This window comes from Polyodon spathula, chromosome 2 (genome assembly GCF_017654505.1).
Source record: "Polyodon spathula isolate WHYD16114869_AA chromosome 2, ASM1765450v1, whole genome shotgun sequence".
NCBI classification, from domain to species: domain Eukaryota; kingdom Metazoa; phylum Chordata; class Actinopteri; order Acipenseriformes; family Polyodontidae; genus Polyodon; species Polyodon spathula.
In genome coordinates this window covers 13,618,671-13,632,909 of record NC_054535.1, presented here as the reverse complement: position 1 = coordinate 13,632,909, position 14,239 = coordinate 13,618,671, and the positions used below count along the sequence as shown (strand labels likewise).

The 14,239-nt window shown below is 38.3% G+C and overlaps 1 protein-coding gene across 7 annotated transcripts in view; it reads left to right on the top strand.

The window, feature by feature from the left end:
- Positions 1–14,239, top strand: part of LOC121330443 (huntingtin-like) — a 76,727-nt gene that overhangs the window by 52,205 nt on the left and 10,283 nt on the right. For all 7 annotated transcript variants that reach the window (XM_041277013.1, XM_041276996.1, XM_041276987.1 and 4 more), the window contains 15 exons: positions 183–259; positions 569–707; positions 1,631–1,753; positions 2,264–2,477; positions 2,663–2,808; positions 3,232–3,409; positions 3,820–3,918; positions 4,225–4,412; positions 4,582–4,708; positions 4,930–5,033; positions 7,840–7,994; positions 8,393–8,532; positions 9,295–9,377; positions 10,235–10,365; positions 10,767–10,899. In XM_041277013.1, coding sequence (XP_041132947.1) covers positions 183–259; positions 569–707; positions 1,631–1,753; positions 2,264–2,477; positions 2,663–2,808; positions 3,232–3,409; positions 3,820–3,918; positions 4,225–4,412; positions 4,582–4,708; positions 4,930–5,033; positions 7,840–7,994; positions 8,393–8,532; positions 9,295–9,377; positions 10,235–10,365; positions 10,767–10,899 — 2,037 coding nt within the window. The remainder of the gene's footprint in view (positions 1–182; positions 260–568; positions 708–1,630; positions 1,754–2,263; positions 2,478–2,662; positions 2,809–3,231; positions 3,410–3,819; positions 3,919–4,224; positions 4,413–4,581; positions 4,709–4,929; positions 5,034–7,839; positions 7,995–8,392; positions 8,533–9,294; positions 9,378–10,234; positions 10,366–10,766; positions 10,900–14,239) is intronic.

Here is a 14,239-nt window from a genome sequence, read left to right as displayed (position 1 = left end):
ACTCTGGTTCTGTTTTTTTTTTTTTTTTAGAAGTAACTCTATACATTTGCATCTCTACTATTTGAACTTGTATTATTAAATTAGGTCACGTTTTAATTCCTTGACTTTGACAGTTAGAGTCTATTTAAAGACTCATGCATGCAGTAGTATTTAACGTGTATGACTGTTTTCTCTTCTTACAGAACAGCGTTGCCCAGTTACCACTTGAAGAGTTGGACAGGATTCAACAGTATCTGCAGAGCAGTGGCTTAGCTCAAAGGTAGGTTGGTTAAGTCAGTCAAGAATAATTTTCTTTTTATGATTCAAGCAGTCATTCCAAGGTATTCAACTACAGAGTTTGGTAAATTTTCCCTATTGTAGACGGCAGCTAGTTTTCAGCTAAATGCACGATTGACTGTGGACTGCTGTTAAACAGCCTAGAGTTATGTTAGCTATGACCTTACACCTCCCTACCTTCTCAGCGCCATATAGAATTTAAAGGTGACAGCATCACATGGCCCCCACGGGAAAGTCTCTTGTTTTTGCCAACTGTTTGACTTCTCAATATTCCATATCTGCTATTTTTCAGGCACCAGCGACTGTACTCCCTGCTGGACAGGTTCCGTGCCACAGTTTTGGAGGACTCTGCGAGCCCTTCACCACCAGTGACATCACACCCCCTGGACGGGGAGATGCCACCTTCCCCAGAATCTGTCACCGTAGACAAGGCAGGTGTTCCTTTCACGAACCTTGTTAGTAAGACTAGTATCAGGAAGGTGAAGTTTGCATCTTTGAACAACTCTGTGCCCAAACCCAGGCCGAGTAACGCCTAGTATACCTTTGCTGTAATCGTGCTTTTCTGTTTGCCAGAGCTTTTATAAATAAAATTGATGTGTTTTGTTTAGAAAAAGTGGTAAATGTCATACTTATTTATAACTAATACAAATAATAATAATAATAATAAAAAAAAAAAAAACATTTTTATTTTTAATAATGAATGGTTGATATTTCCATTTTTGTACTACAGCAGTGGTTCCCAATCCTGGTACTAGGGGACTCCTGTGTCTGCTGGTTTTCATTCCATCCGAGTTTTCACTTACTTAATCAAACCCTTAATTAAACTGATAGTTTGCTTAATTAGACCTTTTTAATTGTTTTCAGCTCTTAACAGTTGTAGATTTCAAGTTAGCCATACAATTTTGTAAGTAACTTGAATTATGCAACTGTTTAAGAGCTGACAACAATTAAAAAGGTCTAATTAAGCAAATTATCAATTGAATTAAGGGTCTAGTTAAGTAATTGAGAGCTTGGTTGGAATGAAAACCAGCAGACACAGGGGGTCCCCAGGACTGAAGTTGGGGACCACTGTATGAGAAAACAAAATAGCATGCTTATCTTCAATTGGTTTCAGTCTGCATGTTACTGCCACCTTCTGCCAATGCAGGTGTTGTTGCATGTCTGAAAGAGTTGTTGAATGGCATGTCTTTATCAGTACAGTGGCTGTTTGTTATAAAGTAGTCATGGCTCCCATTTGCCCCAGAATGCCATTTCACTCTTCTGGTTGCTAGGGAGAGTACAATTAGTAATTGTGTACTTGTTTGCTTGTTAGGAGTGTACTGTTTTGACTGTTCTTGCTGTTGTGTGTTTGAAGGATTGGTACGTGATGCTGGTGAGATCGCAGTGCTGCACGCACACAGACACGGCTCTGGTGGAGCTGACAGAACTGCTAAGCAAGCTTCCCCAGGCAGACCTTCACTCCATCATGGTATCTAAAGTAAGTAAAGAGACACACTCATAGTGGGGCACTAGTCCAGTATTGCAGTATGCTAACACCCCCCCCCCCCCCCCCCCCCCCAGTGAAAAGTGGAAGGTTTAATTGGGTTTTATGTTATTTCTTACTTGTTCATGGATATTTGATTCTTTCCATGTATAGTATGGTTAGAATGCTAGTGACTACATAACTATTTAACTGAAAAAAAATAAAAAAAAATTGTGGTGGTCTCTGGTGGTAATAAACTTATTGTTGATTGCGTCACAAGTGTTTATAATCGAACTAGGTGGTGCAGTGGGTGAATGCACTTTGCTGTTTTTGTTCCCAAAAAAACATATTTCTTGTTGATATTCTAATAAAAAATGCTTAATTTGAGCTTGATTAGCCACAGTGTATAAATAACAAGTGCAGGTTTCTCTTATTAAACTCATACTAAAACCAGGAACAGATCAAAGTGCTATGCAATGGTGGTCTTATTTCCATACCTGAAGTTTGTTGGGTGTTTGCTTACAGGAGTTCAATTTGAACCTACTGGCCCCCTGCCTCAGTGTGGCTCTCAAGAGACTCAGTGGAGAGCAGGGCAGTGCCCTCTTCGAAACCGCGCTCGGGGTAACCCTGGAGCAGATTTCCAGCAGCGCTCAGCTTTTACCTAGCAGCCACCAGGTGTTTCAACCACTGTTGTCACCTGGAAATACCACCTACTGGAACAAACTGAGCGACATCTATGGTAAGTATGGTAGATATTTAATTAGTATCCTCTGTTGCTATAGACCAGACACCAGTACAATAAGATGTAAGACGGTGAATTTTAAAGCATTGGTTAGCACACCAGTTGTGAGTCACGCGCTTGTTAAGTGCCATGCATAGACTCACAGCATTGTGTGCTGTTAACTAGGGAGTGCTCTGTTACAGGTGAAGTGGGCTTATACCAGACTATAGTTAGTCTCTGCAGAGCTTTGACCCAGTACCTGCTGTCAATCCCCAAGCTACCTGCAGCCCATCACCTCCCCAATAACAAGGAGGTGGACGCCACCAAGTTTGTGGTATTGGCACTTGAGGTAAGGCATTACATGTGCACAATAGAAATGGTGCTTTTTCAGTTAAAGTGGTCATGTGGTTTCATGTGGTTGGTGGAGTTAGTCAAAATGTTGTGGAATAAAATTGAAATTGTGAACACGAATATATATTTCCTGCTTTTTACCAGGGTTGATTTAAACTAAGTTAATATGTACTGTTGAGCCTGTGTCAGAACCCAGAGAGTACAGTAGATAGACACTCCTTAAAATATACAGGGTCAGCCTAATATATGAACTCATAAAAACTGAATTAATGATGCATCTTATGTCCTGTCTGGTTAGTTATTTGTAAAGTTATACATTTATGTAGTCTGATTGTTCTATTAGCATCACGTAATGCACGTTTTTGCTATCAGTTACGCTTTGTAACTTCAGCTAGTAACATGTGCTTGTCTTTGTCCCCAGACTCTGTCGTGGCGCTTGAGAAGTGGACAGGTTCCACTGAGCATTGATCTCCAAACTGTCCTGGATTGCTGCTGTCTAGCCTTACAGCACCCAGCGATATGGAGCTTACTGGCTTCTGCTGCTTATGTTACACATGTCTGTTCATTTGTAAACTGCATCAAGTTTCTCATTGAAGCAGGTCAGTGGAATCTATCAGTGTAAAGCAAAACCTTAAGTGTTAACAAACCACGTATCATGATAGTACAAACAATTGTATGTTCAATATTTTCTTACAGTAGAGACTATTTATGCATGTGAAATCTCAGAGAAATAATAAGAAAATGTATCAATACTATAATGAAAAGATACATTTTCTTTTAAAACATTATTTCTGATTATCCAGCACAAGACATCAATCTGTCTGAGCGCACTAGCTACTCGCTAATAAAGAAAGCGTTTGCCTGCTTGAATTTTTTCTAAGTTTGATCTTTCTATGTTTGAGCATTTTAGGGGATAATTCTGTGGAAATATTATTATGTTTATGTGACTAGTCCGGTTCTTTGTGGCATGTTGATTGGACTTCTCTAACACACATTGGGTTTCGTTCAGTGGCAGTCGAGCCTGGGGATCAGCTTCTGCGTCCGGAGAGGAAGAAGACGAGCAGAGCTCAAGCAGCTCAGGATGAGCTGGATGCTGTTTCCACAGAGAGTGAGCACAACTGGGTTCTGCTCAATTTTTCTATCACTAATTCAGTCCATTTTACGGTCCACACTTTACGCTTTTTCAGATTATAAATTTGCACTGGTATTGCTGTAAAATGACTTTGTCAGTCCAGTCCTTGAACAGGTTCTCTCCAGTGTATAATAATTGGGGCAGAAACAAATTAAACAAAGATTGATGTTGCATAACCTCCATTAACAACTTGTGTTCATTTATTACCATTTCTCTTTGACACTGGTTGATTTAAATGTTTTAAACGAATATCTTTTTATTCTGATTGTTTGTTTTGTTAAGATCCAGTACACATCAAAAAAGCTTGTGAAACAATGGCTGAACTGGTGGAAAGTCTGCGGACTGTCCTGGCTTTAGGACATTCGAGAAACGAAAGAATCCCAGCGTTTCTGACTCCTACTCTACGCAACATAACCTTAAGTCTGGCGCGGCTGCCTCTCATCAATAGCTATGTTAGAGTGCCTCCACTAGTAAGTACAGCAGTGGCTGCAACATACTGTGATGGCTTTATATTTAAGTAAGTCTTAACTGGTGATAAACCAAGATCACAGATTACAAATGCAACACATGACACATACAAATAGGCAATATACAAATTTATTTATGATGGTATATTTGTATTTATTGTATTATCTACAGGTGTGGAAATTAGGCTGGTCCCCGAAACCTGGTGGAGAGTTTGGCACGGCGTTCCCCGAGATCCCAGTGGAGTTCCTGCAGGAGAAGGATGTGTTCCGGGAGTTCCTGTATTGTGTGAACACGCTGGGTAGGAGGAGAATTGAAACACACTGAGCTGGAGCTGCTGACACTTCCATAACCAAAGCTTATAGAGCAACTCCATTTTGCTGACTTTTTTTGAAACTGAAGTTTAAAGCACCTATGTGGCCTCAAAAGGGTTCTCAAACATGTCTTTAAAATAAAGAAACTGTTGAGAAAGATACTGTGCTTTCCAGTGAGAGTCTGTTTAATTATTATTCCTTGTCTAAGGGTGGACAAGTCGCACTCAGTTTGAAGAGACCTGGGCGACCCTCCTTGGCGTGCTGGTGACTCAGCCCATTGTCATGAACCATGAAGAGGAAAACCAACACGAGGTAAAGAAATCCGAGAGTGATTTAAATGCCGATTGAGTAGCCAAGGTTGTTTTGTTTTGAGAAGCTCATACTGGCAAAGTGAACAGGAATTCTTTCTTTTAAGATTTTGGTATATTCTGCAACATTCAATAAAAAATTCTGAATCAGGAGTCTAAAATTATCATTGAAGGAGAATTGACTTATGTATAGTACAGTGCAATTAGCAGCCATAAGTATGCAATTTCCTAAACATAACACTAATAAAAAGGGGTTAACAATGCATATACATCCAGTGCCATAAAACTTGAGAATTATTCATTAGACTAACATTTCTTCAAATACCTTAAGTTAACATATATATATATATATATATATATATATATATATATATATATTAGGAATCACACACACACACACACACACACACACAGTATTAGTCAAATGTTTGAGTACACCTGCTTGAAACCAGGTTTTTCATGATTATCTATGCTTTTAACTGTAAACTTGTCTATAAACACTTAATATTTCATTATGTGATACGTGTACTTATATAAGCTGATAATCATAAGTGAATTGCATTCAAAGATTAAATTTTTAAATGAAAATGTAAACCAAATCAATTTCAATGAAATGGTTACCCAAAGCATAGGGATTTTAGTCTGAAGCCCAAGTCAGTTAAAAGTCTGAAATGTGTACAACACGGTGTTAGAACCCTGGCCTAAGTATAAAAGTGTCTTTGTTAGATGTTCTGTGGGTTAACTTGCATGTTACCTAATTAACCTTTTGTCACCAATTATTGTTAACAGGTGAGGGTCCATGATTACTATAAATATAGGTAGCATAGGCACAATTTTGTCATTCCTGAATGTAAAGGAGCAGAAAATGGCAAAATACGCTCAGTTAAGCAAAGAAAAAAGACAGTCTGTAATTAAGAAATGAAGGTCAATCTTTAAGACAAATCGCAAGAACTTTGCAAGTGTCTGTAACTGCTGTGGCCAAGAACATCAAACGATTTGAAGAAACTGGCACTCATGAGGACCGAACAAGGTCAGACAGGCCAAGGGTGACCTCAGAATCAGAGAACAAGTTCTTTTGAGTTACAAGTCTGCGAATCCCGCGATTAACAGCCCCAGAAATACAAGCTCAGCTAAATGCTACTAGAAGTACAGATGTTTCATCGTCAACTGTTCAGAGGAGATTGCTTGAAGCTGGCCTAACTGGAAGAATTGCTGCAAAGAAAGCGTTGCTAAGAGTGCAGAATAAGAGGAAGAGACTTGCCTGGGCCAAAAAAACACAGAAACTGGACGTTTGAGGTGTGGAAGTCGGTCTTACGGACCGATCAGTCAAAATTTGAAATATTTGGGTCCAACCGCAGAGTATTTCTATGACGCAGAGAGGGTGAGTGGATGAGTTCTGCATGTGTGGTTTCCACTGTCAAGCATGGAGGAGGCAGTGGCATGGTCTGGGGTTGCTTTGCTGGTGACAGAGTTGGTGATCTTTACCAAGCCCATGGCAAGCTCAACCAGCATGGCTATCATAGCATACTTCAGAGGCATGCCATTCCATCAGGATTACGGCTAGTTGGGCAGTCCTTCATTCTTCAGCAAGATAATGACCCGAAACACACCTCAAAGTTGTGCAAGAACTATCTGGCGAAGAAGGAAAGTGAAGGACAACGCAATAATGATCTGGCCTGCCCAGTCTCCAGACCTCAATCCCATAGAACTTGTATGGGACGAACTGGACAGAAGAGTCAAAGAAAAGCTACCCACAAGCGGCCTACATCTCTGGGAATTGCTGCAGAAGAGCTGGGAATGTCGGGTGATTTCCTGCTGAAACTTGTTAACCGAATGCCTCATGTTTGTGAGGCTGTTATTAAGGCAAAGGGTGGCTATTTTGAGGAATCCAAGATTTAGAGACACTTTTCAATTTTCTTGAACATTGCTTTGATACTCCTTATGTTTTGTTTTGTATATTGTAACGTGTTTTCATTTTCAAGTATTTACAGAAACGTATACAACGTAAAACATTGTCAATTATGAAAAAAAACTAGTTTCCAGCAAGTGTACTCAAACTTTTGACTGGTACTGTGTGTGTGTCTATATATATATAAAATCAGGGCTAGAAGTTAGTCAATAGTGAGGATTGCTACCTGCCTGGACAGTAGGTTTAACTAAGAAGTAATGACAGAATAAAGGATGTAAACCAAGATTTAAAAAAAAATAAAACACACGTTTGGTTTGTTTTATTAAACAGTGACATTAGTTAGCTATGTTTGTAAGTTATAGTTTGATGTTGTAACATATATTAACGCACATGTTTCACTAGTTAAACAGGAGATGTACTCAAGGTAGTGATAATCTATTATAAAAAGAAAATAGAGATAGATAAATGAACGCACCTGAAGATTGTATTTCTCTATTGTTCATACTGATAAAACAAGGAAGCTGTTGCTTGGATCATGGTTACGTTATAGCTATTTGCGCCTGTTTTATTTCATTTTTTCATGCATTTTTTTCATTCTTGCTTTTAGTTTTATGTAAGTTAGAAATCCACAGGTTTTCTAGGTACAGAATTCTTTCTGCTATGAAAATACTACTTTCTGTCTTACTGTTAGGCTGTACTGTGCAATAAAGATGTGGTCATTTTGGAAAGCGACCATACATAGCTGAGGTAATGAATTACAGAGACCTTTTCACAGAAATCATTTTTTTTGTGTAACTTTTTGGATGGATTGAACAAAGAGTGATATTCATGAAACTGCTCTAAAGTGTTGCTATATGTCTTATGATGATGGTGATTGGTGAAAAGTAGTTTACTTCTCTAGGAGGACCTGGAGAGGACCCAGATCAATGTTCTAGCTGTCCAAGCAATCACATCCTTGGTGCTGAGTGCCATGACAGTCCCAGTGGCAGGAAACCCTGCCGTCAGCTGCCTGGAGCAACAGCCGCGCAACAAGGCATTAAAAGCTCTGGATACCAGGTAAGGAGAAAACTTCCATTTTGGACAGATGCTGCTGCATCAAAGAATTATCAGCAACAGCGATGGGATGACATACATTGGTAACACCATATCTACGCATTCACCTGTGTTGTAGTCCAGCAGTAACTCAATTTAGATGTAGGAATTCATTTTGTGATGGGGTGTTGCTTCAGCCCCATGCTGTATATTGGTTATTGGTCTTTTATCTCTAATGTTCAAGGTTGTTACTAGCCAAGTCATTTAGTGATTTGGTAGTGATTTTAAAGCCCATTTTGTTTTCAGTAAAAGCCTATTGAAAGGATGGTAGTTTTATTATATGGGTTTACCATGGTAAACTTCTATTAGGGAAGTGTTCAGCACAAAATATTCCTCGTAAATATTCTGTTCTCTGTAACAAGATTTGGAAGGAAGCTGAGTGTGATCCGAGGGATTGTGGAGCAAGAGATCCAGGCGATGGTATCAAAGAGAGACAACATAGCCACACATTACCCATATCAGGCATGGGACCCTGTTCCATCACTCTCTGCTGCAGCAACAGGTACTGGGGCTCAACACAACAGGAAACACCTGCAAAACACAACATTTAAGTGAAGGTCTGTGTGGAAAACAAATTGATTAAACTATGAGATCAGATTATTCATTTGAAATACCTTTTACTGGAGGAAGGATAAAGTAAAGTCACATCAAGGTTAGCCCTTAAAAATAAGTAGAGTTGTTAATATAAATATTGGTTAAATAAAAAATACAGTTCATGATGCTTGAATATAACTAGATGGATAAGCAAAAGAAAATTCTGAATTAAGAAGCTGCCCTATGAGAAGCTGACTTGTACAAGGACACACACAGTGAGTTAGTGCATTAGATGGGAAAATGTAACAGCCACCTGTTTGATAGGGACTTTTTCAAGAGTCGGCCAACCTCAGATGTTATAGGTAGAGAAAAAGACTGCAAGAGTGTTGCACTTCATAAACCCTCTAATTCATAAATGAAACACAGTAGCCCTAGCGGGCATTGCCGTTTAGATAACATCTTTCCATGCCATGTTTGATCGACTGGTTGTATCACATCTTGCAGGTGAAATTGTTCAATCACTATATTGCATTCATTATTGAATTCTATTACTCCCTTCTTTGTTTGAGTTGAATTTACAGATACGTTTTCGCAAGTAGATTCATTGTGTGTGTTTGTGTCAACTGGGAGCAGCCCTGGTGAAAGACATCAATTAAGCAGTAGTTGTATTTGTTTCCTTTTGAGAAAGGCAACAGAGCAACCAAAAAACAACCATATCTTTCCATTTTAGGCACATTAATCAACCATGAAAAACTGCTGCTGCAAATCAACACAGAACGGGAGATGGGCAACATGGATTATAAACTGGGACAGGTAATAGCAGTGCCCATTCAAATGGGATAGTGTTTACAAAGGCTCTTAAGTTAATTAAGACCGTTCCTAAAACAGTTAAATGATTTTTTTAACTTGATTTAATTAATTATCATGGGCTTAGAAAAAAAAAAAATCTGTCCTTTTCAAAACATCTTAACGGTCCTTAGAGTTTTGAGAACAGGCTTTCTTTCTTACTTGGTCTGTCAAGCCAGATTTAATATTGTTTACTGTAAGTGCTTCTACCCGGTACATTAACTAAATACAGATATTTCTATACAGTCAGCCTTGGTTAACTCGACCACAGGGATGCCATTTAGTGTTGTTTAGAGTTATGTCCCAGTGTTTTAGTAATTAAACCTAATTGTGTCTGACTTTGTAAACTTGGCAGGCTGCGCTTTCAATGTAAATACATGCGAGTTCTGACCGATGGAGGCTGAGTGGAATTTATTCGGTCTAAAATGTTGTTTGTTGAGGGACTGGGATCAGCTGTACAGTGCATTCTGGTTTTTACGTGTTTTTTTATTATTTGTATTGAAAATAATTGTAAATAATCATATTACTTTTTTGGGGATTTATTTATTAGACTGATACTGGAACTAATGCACAGTCCTCTCATTCCAGTACTGTGCTGAATTATAAAATCTTTATTGGCAGTTTGGAAAGTTTTAAAATACGCACAGTATGTTTGACTAAAAGGGTTGTTCAGTAAAATAAATGGGCACTATAAATAAGTGTGTTTTACTCATTACTGCATTCATTAGTACTAATAGGAAATGCTTGCACACCTAAAGCAAAATGGCTATACCAGTGTGGTAGGTTCATTTTTCTTTTTACAGGTATTGGTGTTTGTATTGCAGGTGTCCATTCATTCAGTTTGGCTGGGAAACAGCATCACGCCCTTGAGGGAGGAGGAATGGGATGAAGATGAGGAAGATGAGAGTGACGTCCCCGCTCCAGCGTCGCCTCCCACCTCACCCATCAACTCAAGGTCTGTGGCTTCACTTCACTTGTCAGCTTTTTACATAATTCCAGTAAATGTTATCTAATATACATAACTGTCAGGTTGTGAGTCAAAATCTAATGTTCAGATATTTAATTGCTTCATTTCAGTCGGGAGGGAAGGGGGGGGGGGGTCGGTTAACTTATACAACGACGGGATAAACTGCAGCTGATTTTTAAGAGAGAATTTTACATCACTGGTAAATCCCCTTATCCTCTATTTTAGAGGTAACTCAGTAAAATATAGTATATGTTGTTGGTGCAATCCTAGATGAACGAAATATTCCCCAGAACTTAAATACTGTGTCAGAGAGGCGAAAATGTTGAAATAGACACTGCTAAATCCAGGATAATAATCTTAAATAATTCTGTAATTGAATCTCTTGATAGGAAACACCGTGCTGGCGTAGATATCCACTCCTGTTCTCAGTTTCTGCTGGAGCTGTACAGCCAGTGGATTCTGCCAAACAACCCAAACAACAAGAAGACCCCAGTCATCCTGATCAGTGAAGTGGTCCGCTCAGTAAGTAGAATAGAATAACCCTTTAGGAAGCCAAGTTTATAATGACTGCTGATTGGTCATTACATTCATGTGATCCTTGTATGCAACTGGTCTCAAATACAGGTTTGTTTGTAAATGGATGGCCCAGTTAACCTGAAATTTGAGAGCAAAATAAAAATGTAAAACTGAAGTAATTAACTATTTATACACAACCATTTGCCTTACTAAATTAATTGTAAAGACTATTGTCTTTGCAATAATCATGGATTACTTTACCTAATGTAACATTACATAGTCCAAGATGAATTCTTATCAGAGTCTGTGAATCAAGTCATATAAGTTTATTACCAAGTTTATTCGGTAAAGGTACTTATTATGCTAAGAAATGTTCAAAAACAGGGACTGGAACCAGGGGTGAAATTCTGCCATGCCGGCATGCGTCACAAATCTCCGCCTATTTTGCTTGGTGTCAGTGCTCATTGGTTGATCAACGAGAGAAAACTTTAGCAGTGCGACATGAAAACAGCAGCATGAAGTTATTATTGTTTTCTTAAGTGCAGAGAAACTGTGTGAATATTGAAACGAACATTACTGCACATGAATTTGAAGGCAAAAATCCATGTCATAAATTAGATAGTTGATAAATATTATAAATAATTATCATAGTGGATTTTCATGCAGAGAATTTCTTGCCAGAATTTGTGTGGAAGTTTCTAAAATGGCAAGTAATGTGTTGGACAGTAGGGATTAACATTAAAAAACCAGGATCATCAAAGTGCTGCTTCAGATTTGGTGAGTCAGGGATACAAGTACAGGTGTGCTTCAGGTTTTCCAAACACAGGCTCAACTTGCAATGTAAGTGTTAGTTATAGCGATCTAGGGCTGGGGCGATAGTGGGTTTTTTACTATCGACGCATTATTTTCATAAAGACCTGATGCATAGTTTTTTCAAACGTGTAAATAATAAGTACATATATTTTCATCAAACCTAATCACGAAAAGTAAACATTTCTCTAGTTGAACTTAAAACTACACATTTCTAATTATTTATGTCTAGTCACGCTGTCGACGAGGTTCCCCACAAAAATGTTAATAAACACAAGATTTTAACTATTTACAAGTCCAATGTAACAAAGTCTGTGCTCTCTCCAGAGCTTATTTTCTGTTTTTATTCAGAAATATTATGGCATCCACATTCTCTGGTTTCAAAGAAGAACAGAGTTTGTTCACAAGCATCCCTGCTTTGCTGAACACACGCTTCCTCAGGACCGATGTTGCAGGGATACTTCACATGCTCTTTGCCAAGGCTGCTATGTTGGGAAAGCATGTCGGGTTATCTTTCCACCAAATCAATAACTGGCCATTCAAGAAGGCGTTCAATCATATAATAAACTTTGTTCCACCTTGTTTGTATGTCCTGTATTAACTAGAGTGGTGCTTTTTCTGTGTTCAGCATTTCTGTTTGTTTCCTGATTTAAAGCACTTGTTGCCATCTCACTCTTTTTAAAATGTGCAGCCAGTCTCCTTGCTGCTGCCACTAACGTATGGACTTGTCGTACCTCCTCCAAGCTTTTCTGAATGCAGAGATTTATATTGTGCCCTGCACAGCTCACTCTTGCCATGCTACTAAAAAGTAACACGGCACTCTCGCGTGCAGAAATCAAAGACATTGCTCTGCACACGTTGGTCGCGTTGTCACGTTGTAGCCACTTCAGTAAACTCTGTTTATCTGAGTGATCGCTTCTGCTAAATTCACAGTTGTGTGTCGTGTAATTTTTGTGTCGCAATAGTTTTGACTTGAGTGCCCAGTTTTGCTTAATGTAATGGCAGGTGACTGTTAAAAGCACTTCTTGTGTCATGCTTGTCCATACATCGGTAGTGATGGACATTGAATTACACGCCTGACTTAAATCTTGTCAAAGCTTTTCCTTTGCGTGTTCATGGGCCTGTGTAATGAATTTGGAGATTGTCTTTCGACAGGGCATTTTATAGCCCAGGGCGAGATTCACAGTCAGATTTTTAAACGCAGCTCCCTGTACTATACTAATAGGTCTGATATCTTGTGTGAAATCATCCACTATCAGGCCTGTTATTTCTTTTCAAAATAACTTTCTTTCCAAAATAAGCTGTCACTGAAGGTGTTGCTTCCTTTTGTTTTTTACTTGTGTTCCCCGTGTTGTGTTTTGTTGTGTGCTGTCCTATTTGTTCTTTTGTAAAAAAAAAAAAAAAAAAAAAAACTTCCAAACACATTATTTAAAATGTAATTAAATCAACAATTTAACTAGCAAAATCTGAAATGCTGCCTACCTGTAGTCTCTTCTCTAGGTTTTTTTAGTTTTTGTCACGCTTACTCTGAAAATGTGCGTAGTGGGCGGGTATTTTTATTATTATTATTATTATTATTATTATTATTATTATTATTATTATTATTATTATTATTATTATTATTATATTAAAATAACTAAAGGAAAGGCAAGGAGTAAGAGTGTAGATTAAAATTTTGCTGGTCCTAATAAAAAATGGTCCTATTAATTAATGAACTGATAGATTTTTTTTTTTTTTTTTTTTTTTGTTCAGCCATGAATGGTTCTTTTATCCATCTGGTTATTCCAGTGATTCAATGCATTGTCCCAGCCCTATAGTGATCAACGTTTTGTTTTGTGATCCTAGTATTTTCTCTTATGAGGACTGTAATTAGAGTTGCCAGCTGGAACCATAATTCTGGAACACTTAAAACAAGTCGGGTTTTCAACTCGCCTCTGTAACGGCAAATGAATTGATTGTATTGAACATTTAACTTGCGTGTGAATTGCATGAACTGCCGCTAAAAGAATTGAATTGCTTTGCTTACTAGTTACCAAAAGCACACACCTGTCTAGAGGTGGGAATTACTTCCTGTGAGTATCGTTTCCATCAATCAGACCTCTTCTGCATTTTTTTGAAGAGTTTATTTAAGTTACATTTGAGTTTTCACTTGCGTGGAAATCTAAAAAAAAGGCACAAGTAAACAACAGTAATGAAATTACTTTATGAAAATGTGTCTTTTGCCACTTTGCTTGTTGGGTAGGACCCATTATGCCAGGGATTTTAAAAAGAAAACCTGCGATGGCTGCTTTTATAATGTTTCTTTCTGAAATCCGCTCATCTTTTTCTGGAATAGTCCATGGTAATTAATCCACACATAAGCACAACAGAGAAGCACCCATAGTATATTATTGTAGGATAAGTAATAAGTACAAAAAATAACAGGGATATATGGTCTAATCCAAGGCTGTCGTTGTAGCACGGCCAGGTTCTGTTGTAGGTGAGTACCCAGGGTCTGGAAAGTGTGGGGATGATTCCAGAGAATACTGTGGAGATT